The 21787-nt window shown below is 45.6% G+C and overlaps 2 protein-coding genes across 9 annotated transcripts in view; both read left to right on the top strand.

The window, feature by feature from the left end:
* Window positions 1-3819: 3819 nt before the first annotated feature.
* On the top strand, window positions 3820-14803 carry RSPH3 (radial spoke head 3). The gene is made up of 9 exons (XM_072857930.1): window positions 3820-4045; window positions 4286-4373; window positions 5536-5677; window positions 6997-7142; window positions 7708-7911; window positions 8920-9082; window positions 10183-10269; window positions 12535-12804; window positions 14583-14803. The coding sequence occupies exons 1-8, from the start codon at window positions 3909-3911 to the stop codon at window positions 12795-12797; spliced, it is 1230 nt and encodes a 409-aa protein (XP_072714031.1). The 5' UTR covers window positions 3820-3908; the 3' UTR covers window positions 12798-12804; window positions 14583-14803.
* Window positions 14804-18857: 4054 nt separating this feature from the next.
* PLAGL1 (PLAG1 like zinc finger 1) overlaps window positions 18858-21787 on the top strand; it is a 61518-nt gene continuing 58588 nt past the window's right edge. For 6 of the 8 annotated variants that reach the window (XR_012041515.1, XR_012041517.1, XR_012041516.1 and 3 more), the window contains exon 1: window positions 18875-19074. The gene's annotated coding sequence lies outside the window, so the exon portion shown is untranslated. Of the gene's footprint in view, window positions 19109-21787 lie in introns of all 8 variants that reach the window. The other 2 variants (XM_072856013.1, XM_072856012.1) reach the window with 2 other exon arrangements.

Raw genomic sequence — 21787 nt, 5'->3', positions numbered from 1 at the left:
GCTCAGGACTGAGGTCAAAAGAAAGCTGTGCTGCTACAGAGAAAAGGAAGTTTAATAATTTTGGTTTGAAGACATGAGTGATAGGATCCGTGTTTTTTTCTATTCACAATTGCATATCAAGATTAACAACCTTATTTAAAAAACTTACTTTTTCCTTCTATGTCTCTCATCTGTCAAAACTCTCAGGCTGGCACATATTTTTAAAAACTAAGTATCTCACTATTAGGACCAGGACTATATGTAGGCAATGTATGTATATCATGGATGCATTGAACCTAGTGCCTATGAACAGCAGCAAAGACTGAGGGCTGGCAGACACCAGTGATGCAATACTGGTACAGTATTGCTGATTCTCTTTGATCACGTCACTGCAGCAAGTTAAAAGCAGGTTTCAGTGCAGTTCTATTAATTGTTCTCCAACAGCATTGGGGCAAATAGTACATATGCACCTCATTTGGGCCCTGCAATTCTTTCATCTTTGCAGTCACACTGATGGCTCTCCATGTTTGTACTGTGTTTTCTGTATTTCTGTCAGACATCTCAGGGCATTGATTAGCAGCAGCATGATGCTTTCTGGGATTTTCAAGGCTAGCCCAAGCATCTCCATCCCTGGAAATTTAAAAAACCTGGCAGGAGAAGGCCCTGAGCAATCTGATTTATCTTTGAATTTGTCCCTGCTTAGGCAAGGGGGTTACACTAGAGCCCTCCAGAGTCCCTTTCAGCCTAGATTGCTCTGTGATTCTGTGATGTGTACTTGAAGGCAACAGCATTTTGGCCTCAAGTAGAGTTACTTCCAAGACTGGGAGCTCCATCCCTTTATCTGCAGGCCCAGAGGGGTAAGAACGACAGCTTAGAATTCCATCTTAGGACCATGGAAAACCAAATCTAACCCAGATTTCAGGTAATTACACAGTATTACATCAGGGAAGCATTCCTGTAATTTTAAAAGCAGCCATGGTCCTCTCCAGGCAGAAGGCAATGCTCTGGGAAGGCAATATGCCCCTCCATGTCCTTCCTTGATAATTAAGCATTGTCTATATCCAAAATGGCTCCGTAAACCTCCTTCCTTTCTTAATTATGCAATGCTGTAGAAAGTTAAGATAGTGGAAACTGGACACAGCTAGTCTGCTCAGCATCATATTATTCAATGCACTGTGGCACAGGGTCTCCCAAGCTAGCAACATCCAAGCTAGGGCCCCAGGAAAACTCAGTCTCAGCACTGTAGACCCCTTATATTCTATTTCAAGATGTCATTCAGTAGTTACAGAATGCATCCCAGGTGCTGGAGGAAATGGTGGATGCACATCTTTTGTTACCAGATGCTGACACCTTCATGCTTGCTTTGCTGTGAATAAACTCATTTCACATCCAGAAAGCCCACTACCAAGGAGCATTCCATAAGGCATGGTACGATGCTAGGAAATTCTCATGAAAATAAGAAAACATAGTCTGTGGCTCCAAAGCATTTTAATAGACCCACAGCAAGCTGAAAGGAGACAAAGCCCTTGCTCTGCAGCTTTCAAGTCAGCTGAAGGCACATCAAAAGGTCTTTCTTAGCTGCCATATGGGAGCTGATTCATTCCTCTCTAGGCAGGCCCACTTCCCAGGCAGCACCTCCTGCACCGAGATCTGTGCATGTCCCAGACAATCCTCCAAAGAATATGTGAAACAGCCACTGTAACTGCAAGATCCGGAGTGCAGCTATGGGTACTAATGGCAGCCTAGCCATCTGATTACAATCAATGTGGTTTTGGCTCCTGCTGCAGTCTTCTGATGACATGAAATGTTCCAGAACTCATAAGGTATTTTTAGCAAAAAACAACATAAAAGGGGGCAAGAGAGAAGAGAGGAGGTTTTTCCTGGACATGGCTTTGTCACTTACAAAGGCCTGCTAACCCTCAAAGCCAGAGACCTTCGCCTCTCCCACAGAGTACTTGCAACGCTTTTGCACTAAACTGATAAAGGAGTTATCAGTGTTTCACAGAGGTAAGTAGGAGAGTCACTGCCATTTAGTCAGTGCACATATTTGGTGAATGAGAAATTCACCCAACACGTAAGACACCAGGCTGGGGCCAGCTAAACAGCATGAATCTGCAATGCAACACCATCTTCACAAGATTTGTGGGCAACGGGTGTGTAACAACAGGCAGTTCCTCAGGAATCCTTGCTCAGGTGGTTACAGGCTCTCCTCTCATCACCTCCCTGCCCAGTCCATTCCAGCCACATTTCTCAGCAAGCACACTCAAACAATTCCTTACCGGACATGTACAGACTGACTTTTTGAAGGCTATACTGCAGCTATTTTTTCATGCAAACAGAAAACACTGTGTCCCTAACAGCTTGGAAATGTCTCCCCAGATTTCAAGTCCTCAGGCCAAAAGCAGAAACAGGTATATAGCCCAACTCAAATTTTCAGAAAATACAAGTCAGGTCCCCAAAATCAAAGGGTTGTACTGGTTCTGGTCAAATGTAAGGGCCATAGTCCTCTGGCTTGGCTGGACCGAGCTGCTCATTCATTAACTTTGCTTGCCCAGACGCAAGCAAATATTGAAGGACTACTCTCCCCTCCCACCTCAGTAACACTTGCACTGTGCTCCTGCAGCCTCATACCCTCTTGTCCTACCACCCAGCTGGTAACCGCGTAGTCAACACAACTCCCATTCCTGTATTGACTCTGCCAGCTGCCTGTTAATTAATTACAAAACCATTCCTTCCTCTTTTCCCTTGCCTCCCACACTTGGCCTTGGTTTTTGGTAGGGTTTTTTTTGGTTTGGAGTGGGGTTTTCTTACTTCTTTTTCTAAAAGTTTCTCTTGCTATACAGCTTCCCCCATGCCTTGCAGGCCTCCTATGAAGCGCTCACTGCTACTTGCAGTTCTCTTGCCTGTGACTGTCTACACAGGGCTGTCATGGAGCACAGACATCTGCCACAGTAACATAACTGAGCTGAAATAAATAGCATTTCACCCATGAATTACTTTTGAACCAAAGAAATTGTTCAGAAACAAAGGGCATGGATTATTTTATACAGTCAGTCTTGCCAAAGTAGTCAAGGCTTTACATCACTACCCACATAAGTTAAAAAAAGGAGCTATCACTATATCAGTAACCATTAGTTGCTTTTCTGTTTCTCTTAATGGAAGTTTTTCACAGAATCTGAAAACACATCCTCATGATTTGTCATGAGGGGGAGTGCAGCTCACTATGGACATGGGATGGCATATTGAGGGCCCACCTCACTCTCCTATCCCCTATCATACAACACCTTTACGGTACCCAAATCCCCTACTTCCATGGAAAAAACAGAATTAAGAGTGCAGCTGTTTGGGCTGCCTTTCAGGACACCGGTACTTAAGCCACCAGCACACCATCCGACAGGTTTTTGCGATCCCCCAGCCAATTTTTGCATCCCCAACGGCGCTGCAGATCGGAGTAAGGCACCGTTAGTTTAAGTGGAAACCTTCCAGTCCCTGAGCAGCTTGTACAGAGGCAGAAGACGGACGGTGACACCTCGCGGTTAAACCCCCTCATTACCTCAGCCCAGGAGGGGCCCCGCAGCGCTGCCAAGCGCAAACCCGTTAGCAGTTAAAGTGATGGTTTTCCGCTGAGCACCCCAGTGCCTGGAGAGCAGGCACGTCCTCCTTAAACCTCCCTCAGGGTTTAGCTCTTTCCCAGCAGGAAAACCCGCATGAGAGGAAAGGCGACCAACTGCTGCCCGACGGCGCCTCAACTGCCTCACGGCCACCGCCGCCCTCCCGCCCCGCCCATGCGCGGCGCACTCCCCCCGCCCCGCTCCGCTCGCGCGTTGCCCTGGAGACGGTTGCCGCGGCGCGGGCGGCTGTTGCAGCTCCCTCAGCGAGCCGCCCGGCTGCTGCGGGCCAGACCCGCCGCGTCCCGGCCGGACCCCATCATGCTGCCCGCCTGCGAGCCGGAGGTGGTGGCGGCGGCGGCGGCGGCGGTCCCCGCCGTCCCCTACAGCTATTGCAGCCGGCCCCGCGCTCTGCCCGCCCGCCCGAAGTATCGAGCGCCGCCGGACGCCGCCGAGCTGTGAGTGCTGGTGTCTAGCGGGCCGCGCCATCCAGCCCCGCGGCCTAGGCGCCCCGAACGGGCACCGCTGCCCCTCCTGCCCTTCACCCTCACCCCAGCTCCCTCGCCGCCCTTCCTGGGGGAGGGGAATCCTTCGGGGGAACTTGCACCTCAGGCCTTTCAAAGCCCTTCTGGCTTGTTGAGGCGGTAGCATCCGGGTTGCTGCTCTGTAACCACAACTATCTGTGCTTGATGTTGCAGAGAGAAGGAACCTGTTCGTTACGCCAACCTCATGTATGACAGGAGAGTGGTGCGTGGCAACACTTATGCCCTTCAAGTCATACCTGTGGTATGTTTTTTATGCAGATCATACTACAGCTTTGTTGAAAAGTAATAGGTAGGGCAGGGAAACTGTGCCTCGTTAATAATTTCAACTACTGAAGTTGCAGTTTTACTTAAAATATTTCACAGTCACAAGCTCTCCAGTTAAACTAGCATGCAACTGTTTTCAGCCTTTCTTTAAAGCACTTAGTTTCCCCTGAATTTCTATAGTTCTGATTATTTTTTTCCCTTTTAAGTACTTGATTATTCCCCCCCCCCCCTATTTCTTGACTTTAATGATACTGGGCACAAGTCATCACTGCATCATCTGTTACCATCTGCATCCACAGGTGTTACAAGTGAGAATAGCAGCTCTTGGGAAATTAAGTCTTGGGGTAGGCTTTGGCTTACCCTACTAAAGAAGCAGAGCTAGACGGTCCAGCTGTATGCAAAAGGTGCTTGTGTGGAGGCAAAAGTATTTTATTTATCCTGATACAATAGTAAATGTTTTAGTGATACGTTCTTTTCAGAGAATATTTCTATATAGATACTTTGATCATGTAAGAGTTTAAAGCAGTCTGTATTTTTAAAAGCTACTTTATGGAAATAACTTCATTTTGTTCAGTAGCTGTTTCTTAGAGTGAATTTCACATCTGTTCTGTTTAAGAAGTTCAAAGTGATGCTCATTTCAATCCACAAACACAGTACTGAATATAAAAGTTAGTATGGGTTCTTTTGCTTCATCAACAATAAAGAACCTATAATTTTTATTTAGCAAACAATTCTGTTGATAATATGATAACTGGATTTAAGTCCACTTGACCTTCTTAAAGCTTTACCTAGAAACTCTTACTTGTCAGCAAAAACATGCTATTTTAATACACTTTATCTTGCAAAGCAAAGTTCTGTATATAATATCCACTTCCAAATAGCAACTGATTGCTCTTAGAGTGAGATGCCATTAGTATATGCCTGTAGACAGCTAGCATACCTTATTAGTTTCATGCCCTACAGTCTTTAAGATAACTGAAAATGTAGGGTCAGGACCCAGAAAAGTAAATCCAAAATGCTAGATTTATGTAGCATTAAAATCAAACAACCTTCATTTTCCTGTAGAGATAAATTAGTATCATTTCCAAGTACAAAGTGTATTCTGTTTCATGGTTTTTTTCTTCTTCATCCCTGCTCAGAGTACCCAACCCAATCCCCTTGACATTCAAAGGCAAAGGGAAGCACGGAAAAGAGCACTGGCTAGAAAGCGTGCAAAAGAGCAAATGCATCCAAGAACACCTGAGCCTGTGGAAGGCAGAGAGCATATTCATGTACAGACAGGTAAAAGGCTGAATTTTTAAAAAATTCATCGAAAACAGAAACTTGCTGATTTATATTCACTTACTAAATTGATGATGCAGTTGGTAGATCACATAGAGTTACGGTTAGAATCATAGAATTCTAAAGCCAGAGGTTCTTGAATCCTTTCCATTATAACCCCTTATTTTTAGTTGTATTTAATAAACTTGGCTAATTAGTGACATATTCCCAGAGGCTCTTTTTTTCAGTTTTCAGTGTACATTCTTGAACACTAGTCAAAACTTCATTTATTCTTTCCTCTTTCAGTATCATCAGAGAAGTTTGGTATATGCTTAAAATTGAGGGGGTTTAAAATTTTTGCTTAAGAATGCCGTCATATGTAAGAATAAAACTGCTATTAAAAATTTGGGGATACACCCTAATTTAGAATAGGAAACTGCCCTATTTGTGGGAAAACAATTTTATTTGTAGGAAACCCAAAATTTGGCAGTGGGGTAATCATGAGGTGAGGGTAATGTATTGCTGTGCCCTCTGAAAATCATTTCAGATTGGACTGACTTACAAACTGGGAAAACAGCTGTGTTACACGCTAATCAGACATGGTCTTTGGCTTCTGAATGTTCCCTCTGCCCCAGCCCTGCTGAACCTCCTACACCACCTGCAATGCACACAGCAGCTTTTCACCATTTGGATACTGTTGGATGCAGAAGGAGGCTATCTAGTGTGGAAGTCTTGGTCTGATATCCTTCCCACTGACTAGTGCAGATAATTTTAAGTACTCCACAGACCTTATTATCTGAGACAGGCTATTTATCTCTGCAGTAGGAGACAGACAGTCATAATTCAATCAAGCACATGTTGTTACAGATGTGTGGTTACCTCAAAGCCACTTCTCGTGGGGCCAGAAGTAGAATATCATTCTTTAAACTGACAGATGCAGTGTTTTGGTTTGCCACATACAACGGAGAAAAATGTGTGTTTTCAATATTACTCGTTAGCAGATAGGCAATCATTATCCCTTTTTGAAATTGTCCTATCCTGATGACTCTATCAAGAATTGTTTATTCTGCAGGGTGGGCTGAAATGGTCTAGACTCTGACTTTTGAAACCTACTAAGTGAAATGCCCCTTTAGGAAGTGCACCAGATGTTACAGAGAACAAGTGATGCAGCAAACTGATCCATGTTTTAAGTTGAGGTGTCTTTTTTTTTTTTTTAACTTTATAGAAGACATTTTATTGCACTATTTGGATATAATTTACCCTGTAGAATTATCAAAAATAGTTGAGAGTTAAAATAAAAAGAATCCAACTTACAGCTTTCATTGTGCTTTTATTTCTAGAACTGTATTTGGAAGAGATTAGTGACCGGATAATAGAAGTTGATACAGAGTGTCAAACAGATGCATTTTTGGACAGACCACCCACTCCACTCTTCACACCAGCCAAAACAGGAAAAGATGTGGCCACACAAATAGAAGAAGGAGAGGTACAAAGCGAAGTCAGGTCTGCAAGTGCTGTCAAAATACGTCTCCCACACAAAACACACTTCTGATGCAAAATTGAGGCAGAAACAGAAGGGACTTATCCTCACAGAATATGCAAAAAAAAAAAAAAGTCCCCAATGTCTGCTGTGAGGTTAAGTGCAAAATTAAGGAAGGTGCTTCTCCATGTCCACTGGTTCTGCTGCTTTCAGCTAAGAACTACAATGTTGAGAAATGCTCTCCCCTGTAGAAACAATGTCCAGCCTGAGAAGGCGTTGGGAACACAGAGGTGAGCAGAAATAGGGTCCAAGTGAGTGCTCTGCTTCTCCCTGGCAGCCCCCACAGTGGCTGTGGTAGGGTGTGTGGTGTCTCACTCCAGCCCACTCATCGTTTAGCCCCCAGCTGCATTCATGCTTCTTGCATTAGCTGACACTGGCCCCCCCACCTGCACTTCTCAGGCCTGCCTCCAGCACAAGGGCTTTGTTCATCCTCCTTTTCTCCTTGCCAAGATGCTAAGAGTGATTGTGATCAAGGGACATTTATCTCTGTTTCACTGACTCCCATCCTCAGTTGTTTGACTTTGACGTTGAAGTCAAGCCAATCCTGGAAGTGTTGATTGGGAAAACAGTTGAGCAAGCTTTGCTGGAAGTCACGGAGGAAGAAGAGCTGGCCCAGCTGTGGGCACATCAGCGTGCCTATGCAGAGCTGCGTAATGCAGAGCTTGCTGAAGTACAGCGCCTGGAAGAGCAGGACAGGCGATACAGAGAGGAGAAGGTAGGACTTCCTAAGAGCAGAACAGGCCTGTCTGCTCATCAGAAGAGAGAAAACCATTTCCAGTACTGAAAGACAATCTGTGAAATAAGCTGGATGTGCTCAAAAGGGTATTGTCAAGTTTGATATTCCTCAAAGCATTTTGGTGCCATACAGCTGCACTCTGCCATTTACTCTCATGCACCAGCACCATGCTGTTGTGTTTATTTGGAGCAGTCATGCTCCCGTGACCTGGTGCACTCAGACACCTGATCAAGAGGCCAAACCCAACAGTACCCTTTGTACCTGGTGCAGCTGTTACTCAAGCCTTTTCACTATAATAACTGCTAAATGAATAGTCGCAGAGCTTGAAAGTAAGAAAGGCACCTCCTAGTCTTTCACGCTCAATGCATGCACCTACTGTATGTGCACACATACCTCTCAAGATCTCCAAGTATTAAGCTATATTAGTACTATCTAGTAAATAGAAAGGGCAAGTCTTAGTTTCTTGCTATTCATCAGCCTTATATATTTGGGGATTTTTCCACGTTTTCCTGGACCAATTTGAGTTTTAATCTTTAATTACATCAAATAGGATATAAAATTGGAAAGATGAAAAGTTCAGGAAATCCTGACCTGACTGCATCTCATTCCAAGGCCAATTATCAGCTTTATGTGCAATAATAAAGCAAAGAGTCAGGAGATCAATGAGGTGTCAGAGAATGGTTTCATTTGGCCAGCTACAAGGCCCTTATTTCACAGACTTGCCAAAATCAGAAAAGGTATACCAAAGGTATACTGTGTTTCCCTCTAGTCCTTGGGGATTTTAGTACTCCATAGATTGAGTACAAGCTTGCTTTCAAGCACTTGTTCACATGAGAAGTTTTTGTGAAAGTTAGAGGCCATACGTGTCGGTACTCTTGATTGTCTTTGCCATTTATAACTCTCACACTGTGATCATTCTTCAAAGTCTAGATCAAACGAGTAACGGCTAAAGGCCTGAAAGTTTTATATGCAATATTGTCTTGACAGGAACGTCGCAGACTCCAGCACATGCAAATGCTGCAGAAACAGAAAGAGACCACAGAGAAAATTGCAGCTCGGGCATTTGCTCAGCGTTACCTGGCTGATCTCATTCCCTCGGTCTTCAACAATCTTCGTGAGAGTGGGTTTTTTTATGACCCTATAGAAAGAGGTTTGTATTTTTATTTTTTTTTTAATATGTGAACTGAGTAATATAAAGGTCAAAACAACCATAAAACATAGCTTATTGTCCTGTGATTTAGAATAATGTCACAAGACTCTATTTTTTTACATTTGTGGCTGAAGAGATAGTTTCCAAACTCAAATTTTTAAAACAAACATTGTTGGTCATCTGTACAAGTAGTCAAGAATAAGCAAGAGCTGACAGTGCTACAATGAGAAGAGCTGCTTTTGAATTGGAGAGAAATAAATGGGTAGTTAGGATTGGTAGAGCAGAGAGAGCGAGCGAGTGAGAGATCCAAACTGAAGTAAATGTTTTTTGAAAGGGCAGGCAAATAAATCTGTAGGTTATTCTGAATCTTTGTTAATGATTATCAGAGCAATGGAGAAATTAGTCAATTATAATTAGGCCCTGAAAATAATTTTGGAGTTGTACATTGGTGACTTCCAAGCTTTTTGAATCAGCACCATTTCTTACGGGCTACCTTGCTGCACCCCACTTCCCCAGGCCCCGCACAGGTGCCCAGACCACAGCTTGGGAATAGATACACTCTCTCCAGAATGAGTCATTGGGCAAATGCAGAAACTGAGTGTATTTTGCAAACAGGGCAGGCTTTGGGACCATGGCATACAAAGGGCACGATTTGAGAAATATGTGGGTAAGCAAGAGCTCGTTAGTCAGAGGGAACAAATGCTTTTAGCAGACCAGAAGCCAGACATCTTTGGAAAGCAAGGCAGGAAATGTTATTCTCCTGACTTCTTCAGGATAGTTATTTTCATCTCCCTAGAACATTACTGTGTATCTCATCTGTGCTAGCACTTCCAGGATGCCAGACCCCTTTGAAAATCACTGCAGTTGAGAGAACTCTGGTCTGGGTCCACAACAATGAGGAACCTCAGTAAGAGAGGCAGGAGATAAGAAACCCAACAGCACCCCAGAGATTTCATCTGGCTCTTGCAAAGCAAGTGTCTCTTGGCAAGGATGTTCATCCCTTAATGGTCGTAGCAAATGAAAAACAGCCTCAATATCCTGTTGCTCATCCTTAATAAAAATACATTTTTTCTTTCTTTCTTCCTGCTAAATGCTTACAGATATTGAGACAGAATTCCTTCCGTGGCTGATGACAGAAGTGGAAGAAACACTAGAGAGGAAGGTTCTGGGGAGGACAATGCTTGACTGTAAGTTACCAAATCCTGGAATGTAATCTGGGCTGCTTGATGTTCTTGATTGTTTTTTTTCCCCAGTCAGAACAAATACCACATTTACAGGCTCATTGTGGGTTAAGGTAGCAGATGTCATCTTAGCAAGAACTCCAAGTACCCATGGCTTTTTGTGGTTGGTTTTTTTTTTACTCTATTAAAACATTTTTAATGTTGGAAAACTACTACTACATACATCTAGGTAATTGATTTTCAGCTGAAATAATAGAAGTGTCAGTCATGCTGCACTACCCTGTCTCTGCTGGCTTTATACTGTTTGGGATGTGTTGATGCTGGGAGATGCAACACATTTTGCAGGAGCAGAATGGTTAAAGAGCACCAAGTCTTTTCTCTGCTATAAAACTTTTATTTCTCATGTGTTACACAGCCATCATTGCTGTGCTGTTCTCTGTAGTATGCCTGATGGTGCCAGTGGGTACAGAAAAGCCCATCCTCTCTACAGCCATGTGTATACCACAAAAGTCTCTTAACTTGTTTGTGTAAGGTCCCTGAGCTACGGAGTAATATGTTCATCCTCCATGAAAGGAGAAGAGAGGGATAATCGTAGGCCATGGTTGAGAAGTCAGGTGACCGACACTTTTCATCAAAACAAGGGCTTACCTCCTCAGCAGTCAATAATCGTCCTTTTTTTTGAAATAGATTAAAATATCAGTCTTCTTTGGGGCTAGTTCAAGCTAAGTATTCAGGTTCTTTTATTAGTCAGTCTTCAGAGGCTGCAGTTGAAATAGCTGAACAATGTAAACTCTGTCTTGTGTAGAAACAAAATTATGATGAATGCATGTCCACTGTGGTGGTCCTAGACCAAACCACTTTTTATACTTGCATAACATCTTTCATTCCTATGGTTTTCCTCCTGCTGTGATTTTTGGGTTTGAATTATAATTGTGCTTGTTTCCTTTGGGTTTATTTTCAGTTTAACCAGGATCCTTTGTTAGGGTATAATTTGGATAATTACAGCTGGTCTGTTAGGTATTTTATCCTATGATATGTGTGCCAGTATGTACACTCAAGGATCACTTCTTCATGTAGCTCTTCGGAAGGGAGGGAATTTTCTCTCCTTTTAAGAAAGAAGTATTGTATGTGACTACCGAATAAACATCCCAAGGAGAATGTTGCTGCAGGATACACTATTGATGAGAACATCTATCATATTCCTGTTAAATTTTTCTGTTTAATTTTTTAACCAGGTATCATGGTCTTGCACCAGTTCTAAGATACACAGAGCAGGTGGAGCAGGCCAATAATACCAGCAGTCCCTGTCTTGCTATTTACCCTTTGTATTTCCTGACTTATACCAAATCACCCACTGTTGAGTAAACATCATCTCTGCAAAAGAAACCGCAAATTAGATTCTCCAAGTTTTGTAGAGGCAGACACAGCCTCGGCTGAGAGAGTTTGTGGCTTCTTCCCCCCCTTACACAGAAGCATAGGAAAAATCTCTAAGGATCCATTTTTAACCTATTTGAATGAAGACACTACTTAAAGAATTATTTTTGTCACTGTCCAATAAAAGAGCTGTGAACTACAAGGGAAACACCCACAGTATAAGGGGGCTATGTTCATCCTCTCAGAGATGACCATTCCTTCTTTTAATTGCTAAAGTCAACCCATGAATTAACAATGAAGCTCTTTTTAGTACCTGTACATTGTCCTATTTTCTGTGTTAAACCTCTCTTCCTTCATTCTTGGCCTCTATTTTTCATATTTAAATGATGTAAATCAAAGTGAGCGTTGATTTTTTTGTTGTTGTTGTGTTCTTTGATTTGGAAGGGGTATAATGTTCAGAAAAATTTACAAAGGCTAAACAGCAAAAATAATAAAGAATAGGTGCTTTACAGCTGCTTTTCGGAAAGAGAAAATCTTTTGATGACTCCCTAGTTCCAGTATTTCGCACTGCCAAAACCATCCTGCTGTGTGCAGCCTGGCTAGTCCTTGTTCCTGGCGGAGTGACCCGCTCCAGAAGTGAGGAACAACTGTGAGGAAATCAACAAAACAATCCAGGTGAACCCTTTCCAATCACTGCTTTCAGTGTAAACCACTCATTTGGCTGGAACTAGGATACAGCAGCAGGGATAATTTTTCTCATTCAAGTATTCTTTCATTTTTAGTGTTTTTTCAGGTTTTTTCCCTGTTTAAGAAGTTATAGGTCAGTAATATATAAAGTAATCTCAAATTATAGGTTTTTTCCTCCATGTTTGTTAATGGTGGCTTTCTCTGTTTCAGCCTTGATTTGCACAGTGGTTGAAAAACGCTTAGATGCATTTAGCCATAAACCTCTGTCTGATCTGACAGAGGCACCCGCTGAAGAGCCCAGGCCAACAGATGCAGCACCACAGGTGGCCGGTGAGACAGATGCTGCTGACCAACTGGTTGCAGAGAAAGAAGAGACTGACCAACCTCCTGCTGAGGAACAGCCTTCACGTCACATCTCTTTCCGGTTAGAAGAATCAGATCAAGCAGGAACAGAGGATTTGGAAACTGAGTAACAAGCAGGCAAGTCATCAAGTAAATGGAGATGAATAGTTTAGCTGAAAGAAGAAACGAATTCCTATGTATTTACAAGTATTGTGCCCTAGCCATGCTGAAGGAAGAACCTGAGCAATGGTCGAGCATTAAAGCGTGTTTTCCATATGCTGACATTGCTGATTTCAGGCTGTAAGAATCAAGAGAGAGGTTACTAGTGCAACGAATGGCAGTGAAATTCTATCCACTTCTACACAATCCAATCCATCAAAAACCTGGGATGTTTACAGTTGAAAAGTAATGCTGTCTCACACCCTGTGCTAGAAGGTCATGAGAAGGACATTGAGAGCATCCTAATAACCTTTTCAAGTGCTTTGATAACGTTCTCAGAACAGAATTTCCTTACTTTCCTTATTTTGAAAGGTAGCTGCTATGGCACTTAGATAAATTTATTTTCACTCGTGTTAGTCTTTCCTTTACTGACAAACTTGGATGGGCATCTCAGCAGGTAATAGAGCAAAGGCTGTTGTTCCTGAAGCTCTTCAGGTTCAGAGAGTTATCTGCCACTGGGAATTTCTGCCAGTGCAAAATCCTCCTCAGCCTCCTGGCTCCTGGAGCACTGGTGAGGGGCTGGAGCCATGTGCTAAGTCCAGCCTCAGTTTTCTTTGTAATTGTCCTTTCCTGCTGGTTCACTGGAAACGGTACCAAACATGACTGACAAAATGCACCTGCACTGCCACGTGTATCTGTCTGCTCACAGGCCAACTCCACAAGTGGGGCATTCCCCCTCATAAAAGTACATCTGCACTCCATTGCAGCACCACCATTTCCTTGTTGGCTGCGCCTGTGGAAAAAGTCCCGCCTTGTCCAGGCTGCTTTGTGCTCCCTCCTCTCTGCAGGTCAGAGGAGGTGTGTGCTAACCCAGCAGGCCAGATCCTAGTCTGAGAGTGGGATGTCAGGAAGGACACCTGAAGAGACAAGTACCTGCTCCACATCTCACCCTCAAAAGGGATGTCCAGACTTTTCACTGGACCACTTGTACACGTGGCTTCACAGGCAGACCCTGCCTTCCCTCCATCCTGGGCTAGGACGTCCAGTGATAATAAGGGCAGCTACTGCTTACATGGAAAAGCTCCCTTGGAAGGTGTCAGGTATCTACCTCTCTCTGTAGGTAGCTGAAAATCGGAAGTAATGAGATGTAACCACCAGCAAATCCACTCAGTGGTTTGATGTAATATGAATGTGTTAAAAGCAAGTGTCTGGAGTCACATAGTACAGGTTGTAGATATACACACCCATGGATGCTTTTCAAAGCTGGAATATTCCCCTGTAAACTCCTCCTCTGTTTGCTAAGTTGATAGTATTTCAACAAAGTGCACTTGTTTTTTCATTTATGATGGATTCCTCAAAGCATCCAGCAAAATGTGTTACATGTATGAAATTAAGGTAGTCAGTGCTCACTACATCTGTTTGTAAGTTTCTAAGAAGAATTTACTTTTATGCATATGACTGGAATTGAAGGCTTGAAATGAAACTCTGGTTTAGGCATTGAAGTCAGTGGGAGGTTTACCTCAGTTTCAGTAGGACCAAGATTTTGCATTGTTTTTTTTCCCATGATGATGGAGACTCCTGTCATGACTTCGGGTAAATCAGGTAAATAACTTAAGGCTAATTTTATCTAGAGAAATAAAAAGGATTTGTGACATGATTTATGAGAATTGTAAATATTTCAGCTGATTTTTGGAACACTGTATGTCAGTTTTAAGGATTCCTTATGACTGAATGATTGTTTTGTCATGTATTTTCAGGAGGCTTAGCATAACCTAGAGGACTGCCATGGATCATTCCTGAAAAGATTCAAACAAATGCTGACTTGAATATTTGGTTTTGGAACTTTACAAGAGGAAGGTGATCACCTGGAATATTTTCATTTTTGTGACTCCTGCTTTGTGTTTGATTGCTAGAAAATTTACTTGAAGTGGTGAATTATTCTATTTAAATAGGTTGTGGCATTATAAAAAAATAATGAATTGTATGCCCTGAATTTTTACTTCATTAGAATGTATAGATACAACTCCAGCATTGTGTATTGTGGTAGATTTTGCTGTAACAGGTTATGTTTTTATGGGGCCATACAGCCACGAAGCTTTATACTGCACTGTCAGTTTTCCATTAGTAGCCCTGTACTTGAATTCAGCCCCAGACATGGGCAGGTTGGCAGAGAAGGGGATCCCTCGCATCCTATCGGTCACTGGAGAAGCGGAAAACCATGAGCAACAGTAAGGAGGAAAAGAGGGATATGAGGTAATGGCATAGTTGTCACCTGTTTGGGATGATGCCAGCAGACATGCAGGCTGTGCAGCACAGGCCTTGCTGCTTGCAGGGTAGCTCGGGGGCTGGCACGTAGGTGGGGGGGGGGCACTCCAGCCAAGCCCGGGTGCAAGCACATCATAGAATCATTAAGGTTGGAAAAGACCTTTAAGATCATCAAGTCCAACCGTTAACCTAGCACTGCCAAGTCCACCACTAAACCATGTCCCTAAGCGCCACATCTACGTGTCTTTTAAATACCTCCAGGGATGGTGACTCAACCACTTCCCTGGGCAGCCTGTTCCAATGCTTAACAACCCTTTCAGTGAAGAAATTTTTCCTAAGTATCCAATCTACACCTCCCCTGGCACAACACACCACCCTCACACCACCTCCCCACAGGGACCCCTCCTGACGCCCTTCCCTTCCAAATCTCCTTTCTCTGGTCTGTGTCCCCAGCAGCAGCTGTCCCCGGCAGGCAGGTAAGGCCGCAGGGTGGCCAGCTCTGCACCCACAGAGGCCCGGGGGTTTGCAGCTCCTGCTCAGAACCACAGCAGCATCCCTTGAGTCTGCGTGTGGGTGCAAGGGGGAGTGGAGAGGGGAGAGAGGGAGACGGTGCTGCAGGCACTACAGGGCAGGATGGGCAACAGCAATCTGGCTGCGGAGACATGTAGAAGGACACTGATGTCACCTGTTGTACATCACACACCCTGCACTAGTGACACCCGTCTGGAATTCCCTCCTCTGATAAACCCCGAAGGCATCGACCTTTTGCAAAATCTCCACATAACATGAGGACGTGCAGGGTCACCCAGCGTAGTCTGCACTAAGATCATAGAATCACAGAATGGTTTGGGTTGGAGGGACCTTTAAAGATCATCTAGTCCAACGCCCCTGACATGGACAGAGACATCCTTCACTAGATCAGGTTGCTCAAAGCCCTGTCCAACCTGATCTTGAACACTTCCAATGTTGAGACATCTACAACTTCTCTGAGCATTGTGGGTTTCAGGGCTTTCTAACTGCAGCTGCTGAGTATTTCCACATCATATCTCAGCCCTGGGCTGAATCATTTCAAAAAGTTCAGCAGAACTGTTTCAGCCTGTCCTTTGAATGAGATCGGAGGAAAAATACAACCATCTTTTCAGATGATAAGCAACTTGATAAGCAACTCTTAACACATCTGTGTGCTGGACCCAGGATGCAGGCTTCTGGGTGCTTTCTCCCAGAACCATCAGAAACTGGACACAAAGTTCATTTTGGCATTGAACTGTATCCAAAGGACCACTTGTAGCACAGTGGAGTTGAGCTGGTACCTCTTCTAGTCATGCCCAGGCTGGGTACCTGTCAGTAAAAGCCTCAAACACTGGTGTGTGTGCACAGTGAGGCTTCCTATCTTTGTGTGTTTTTACCAAAAGCAGCTGGTTACAATACGACCGTGGTTTCCATCTATTGATTTCTCTGCAAAGAGCCAAAGCATTACTCCAACAACCAGCTCAGCAGTTTAGCTCCATGTTTACTTCAACACCCACTTCAGAAGTGGGAAAGACATTAAGACTTACTGCCTGGCCCTGATTCAGTTTGGGAATCCTCTTGATGCTGACGGACCAAACTGGACTCTCCAAACTGGACTCTCCACTTTTCTCCATTGCACACCGACAGACTGGGAGCATTTTGCTGAGACTAAAATTCATGTCTGGTTAGCTGCAGGGAGAAATCACGAAATCATGGGTTTCAAAGAGCCGGGGAGAGGACAGATAAAAAGAATACACCTATGAAAGCGTTTGTTCGCTTGCTGATAAACATGTGTTAAACGTGAACCTCACCTTATCCATCTTTAATGGCCACAGCCTTGGGAGCCCACAGAAGCTGTATTATTTTAACAACAGCAGTATACAGCAATATACAGCAACAGCCCTGTGGTGTTCACAACGCCATGCAGATTCCCGTCCTGCCCTCCTGCAGGAGACACCTTTAGACCAGTAGGACAGTGTCTATCATAGTGAAATAGTGAAACTATTTCAGTGTGGTTTCTCACTGCCAGGGTTGCTTTACTGGTACATACCAGAAGCTAGACATGGTCTGGAGTACATTTCAGTGGTCTAGCTGTGATGCTGCTTTATTGCAGTATCATTGTAGTTATAAACTGCCTTATGTCGCCTCACTCCTCCTCAGCCCCACCATGAACATTTGTCCCTCTCAAGTTGCCCAGGCCTTGGTTATTAACATATGATAATATTAGCATACATGTATCGTCACTGGCAGTTTATGTTAATAAACTTGACAGTGAACTGTAGCGGCAGTGGCATATCCCATGCTGCTGACTGCCATGGCGTTCATGATTTCTGGCAAAAAGTCTGGCTGAGAGGCTGATGCAATAATGCTTGAAACTACCCCAGAAAGATTACTTTTGTCTATCAGAGTCCTAGCTGGAACTTGCAGTCACTGTTGAGACAACATATACTGTTAACAATGACCTAACAGTGGAATTTGACTCAATAGGAATCATGATTCAATCATGCTTCGGCAACTGAAATTATATCTACTTTAAACAGCTTTTTTAAGATGATCATGTTGGAAAGTACTCATATGTATGACGGGTTACAGAGTACATCTAAAAGATTATTTAATGGGCAAATACCAGCAGGCCAACCATTACCATTTTAATTAATGGCAATTAATCAATCAAATACATTTGTTTAAAACGGAGTTGACGTAATACTCAAGTTATCTACAGTTCCCCAAAACAACACACTGAGCCACAGGATCGCTGAAAGGTCCAGCTAGATTGGAAGGGATCTCTGGATCCCTGCTCATCTGGTCCAACCTTCTCTAAAAGCAGGACCCTAGATTAGGCTGGATTTTGACTGGCTGGACTTGACTGTAGCGCTGCTGAAACGGGTTTGGGGGGCCTGGTGGCCTGCAAGCTTAGCAGCAACGCCCGTTGCAGCCGTGAAGGCAAACTGTGTCCCAGCGTGTGTCCGCAAGAGCATAGGAAACAGATCAAGGGATGCTGTTACTCCATGCTATTTGGCACTTGTTGGTCCACGCTTGGAGGACTGAACCCAGCTGTGGTCTTCCCCAGTTCAAGAGAGACACTCAAAAATTGGAGACGGTCCCGTGGAGGGCCATAGAGATGGTTAAATGTAGAGAACTTGCCATAGGAAGCAAGACTGAAGGAACTGGGTGTGTTCAGCCTGGAGAAGAGAAGGCTCAGCTGGATCTGATCGTGGTTTTCCAGCACTGGAATGGTGGTTACGGAGAAGGTGGAAGCATCTCCACAAGGACAAGAAGCAACGGCCACAAGTCGCTCCAGGGGAAATGCCAGCTGGCGATGTGGGCACGCTCCCTTCCTGTGCCCCTCAGGCTGCCAGGGTGCAAGTCTGCAACAAAACCCCAAGATAATGAAGCAAAATCGGTATCTGTGCAGGAAACTCTTAACGCTGTGAGGTGCCTTCCTTGGAAGCAACTAACTACCGCCAGTGCAGGTGAGGGGTTTGTGTGGATCCTTACAAGCACGGGCAACTCCGTATGGCCACAGCAGTGGCAATGTCGGCGGTCGGAAAGCCGCCGGCCGGGATACTTACACTTCGTTTGTAACAAGTTTCCCGGCAGGGCCGTTGCAGAGCAAACCCTCGGGCACCAGCGGCGGAGCTGCACCCCGCCCGACCCGCCTCCGCGCTCCCCTCGGCCCGGCCCGGCCCGGCCCGGCCCGGCCCTGCCCTTCCCGGCGGCCCCCGAGCACCGCTCCCCGCCGGCCGTCCCGCCGAGCGGCCGCGGCCCCGCCGCAGCGGAGCGGAGCGGCGAGGAGGGGACGGGACGCGGCCCGCCCGCCCCTGGGCCCGGCCCTCCTCCGCCCCGCCCGCTGCCGCCCTGCCGCCAGGCGTCTCCCCGGGGCCGGGCACCGCCGCGGGGACGGGAGGAGCCGCCGCTGCGCTCCCCGGCCCGGCGCTGGGGGAGCGGGCGGCGCCCGCGGAGCTGGGCCATGAGGTGAGCAGGGCCGCACCGCGCCGGGGGCGGGCAGGTGAGCGGGGGCGGCGTGCCGAGCCGAGCCGGGCCGGGCCGGGCCGGGGGCGCTCCGCCGCCCCGCAGCGGTGCCGGGCCGCTCGGGGGAGCGGGGGCCGCGCTCCGGGCGGGTCGGCGGGCGGCGGAGCGCTGAGGGGCGGGGGCCGGGCGGGCGGCAGCGCCGAGCACCGGGGCTGGCGGGCGGGTGGGCCGCCCGCCGCCGCAGGAAAGCGAATTGCGCCACATGCGTCCGCCCTCCGGAGGGGACTTTTTATTTATTTATTTGTTTGTTTGTTTTTCCTTTCTCCCCCTCAACTTTTCGCAAGCCGCAGCCGCTGCGCAGGCTCTCCCGCTTGTCCGCTTGCTGAGCCTCGCACCAGAGCGGCCCACTCCAGCCCCTCTTGCCTCCGGGAACAGAAAGGCCTCAGGAGCGGGGGCTAAGGGGGGGCACATCTCTTCATCATTCCTTCGTGCCCCTCATCAGCCCCACGGCCCTCGCGGGGCTTTCACTGCAGGGCGGGGGGCAGCGGGCGGCGCCTTGAGGCGCGTTCGCCCTCCGGCGTGAAACTCGGGTCGTGGTCGGGGAGGTTTGTTCCCGCGTGAGAAGACGTCTGTGGGCCCAGATGTGCACCCGCCGCTCGCAAGTGGGTCTCCACGCCTGTGTCAAAATCCCGGCCGACAGACGGGCCGCAGTGGGTTTACATCGGTTTTTCATCCCTCTTCGGCAGGGCGACAGCCTGCTGCGGTCACGACTTGAGCTGTCATTGACTCCTACGGGAGACATGGCTTTTTTTTTTTTTTTTTCTGTGGGGAAGAGGGATTTAACACATTATATGATTTATTTTTTTCTTAAAGTACATAACTTTGTTAGATTTTAACTTTCAGTTGTTTTTTAGTTGCCCACTAAAGTCTGCACCCCATAGCCAAATGACAGTTCATTTTTCTAGAAAGGTGAATTTGGGACAGCCAAACTCTTCTCCAAGGGCTGTCGCTTTCCCTGTGTGACTTGAGCGTAGCAAGTATGTTCCTCCTTACAAAGGAGGGCCAATAAGGCTAACTGCTTTTGTAGAAGATATTTAAAGTAGTTGACGAAGAGCACGAAGTAGTAGCTGTCTTTAAAATGTGAGTTTAAATATAATCTTCTCTCCTCAGCTGATACTTCTAATTTATAAAGGACTATATAGGACAAAATCTAAGCTATGTTTTCGGGTACATGATATATCTACATACATATTCGTGTGTGGCCACTTCGTCCGACATACAGCATTATTCATATCACCTTGATGACAAGGGTCTTCATGAATAAATAAAAAAGGCACATACATTCTCTTTCCAAGTGGTAGCAGAGGGTGTGCTTGGCCTTATTGCCAGAAGATTAGCAAATCCAGCTCTGACAGAATGAGGAAGGAAGAGGTTCCCAATCTGAGCACTCGCATCTCTCAGTATTACAGTTGTAAAATTAGCATCGTGTGCAACCTGATTGTTGGTTGTCCCAATGCTTAGCAGAAAATCTGGCTGTTTAAGTCTGAGATATCTAATCACGAGCAGTGGCACAAAGTGTCCAGCGGTGCTGTCCTGACTTGGCAACTTCTCCTGCAAGACAAGAGCGTCTGTTTTTCTTGCGAGGTCTGTAGTACTCCACTGACCCTGCACGGGCAGCACCTCTGTTGTGCTCTGACCCTTCGTTGGGGAGAAATAAAGATGCTGTCATTGGGAATTCCTCGTCGCCAGTCCTTCAGGTCCCTATTGTTCATTTGGAGAAGCAGTGCATGGAGCACTGCTCCACCTCTGTGCATGGGGAGCAGTCATACTGTACAACACGAAATGGGGCTGTGCCGGGCGGGTCGCTCTGGGTGGAACATGGGTAGTTTGCTAAACAGAAGTACGGGTACAGTGACAGGATCAGTGACAAATTGTGTGATTATTATTTGATATTGTGTGTGTTTGCTGCTGTGGTGCCGCTATATGCGCAGTATATTTTCCACCATTAGTGTGCACTTACTTGCCCTGCATTGTAAGTCAAAGCAGTCAAAATCTCATTTGCAAACCTAATGGGAGCCAGTATAGATCCTGGAGTAGTGTAACTGCGTAACAGGCTGATCGGCACCACGTTTTGAATGGTTGAGTGCTCTCGAGGTGTATGTCTGACATTTAAACAGGACCCGATTGTTCTGATCATTCAGATGCTGCAAACTGGTAATAGAATTATTTGTGTAAGAAGCAGGAGATGGGATGAGCGGGAATAAAAGCTAGAAATAAGATCAGAAGGACTGCACCAGTTTCTCTGGACCTGCGCATCAGAGTGAGAACAGTAGCGGGAGGTTTGGAGAGTTTGATACAAGAAAGCACATAAACGCATACATAATTATTTCTTAAAGGCAGAAGGGGCTATTAAATCATGTAGTTAGTTCTCCAAGTTTAACCAGGTTGAAGCCTTAGATTGGCATTTTCAAGTTTATTTAAAATTGCTCCGTTTTTAAGATAAAAATGAAGAGTTAAACCATTTCGAGTGCATTGCTTGTAGGTAGACTTTCTTTTAACATGGGCACTTGTTTTGCATTCATTTTGCAGACATGTAAGCCAGTAGGTCACAGATTCATGCTCTCTAACTAAAGACAATAACTTCTGTTTCCTTTCCATTCCGTAATCTCCTCTGCAGAGAGAATCTCCCTGTTGTGAAGCTCTGTGAGCGCACGCA

Source organism: Ciconia boyciana, chromosome 3 (assembly GCF_034638445.1).
Source record: "Ciconia boyciana chromosome 3, ASM3463844v1, whole genome shotgun sequence".
Taxonomy (NCBI): Eukaryota; Metazoa; Chordata; class Aves; order Ciconiiformes; family Ciconiidae; genus Ciconia; species Ciconia boyciana.
The sequence above is the reverse complement of the archived record's forward strand: the minus strand, read 5'-3'. Positions and strand labels throughout refer to the sequence as shown.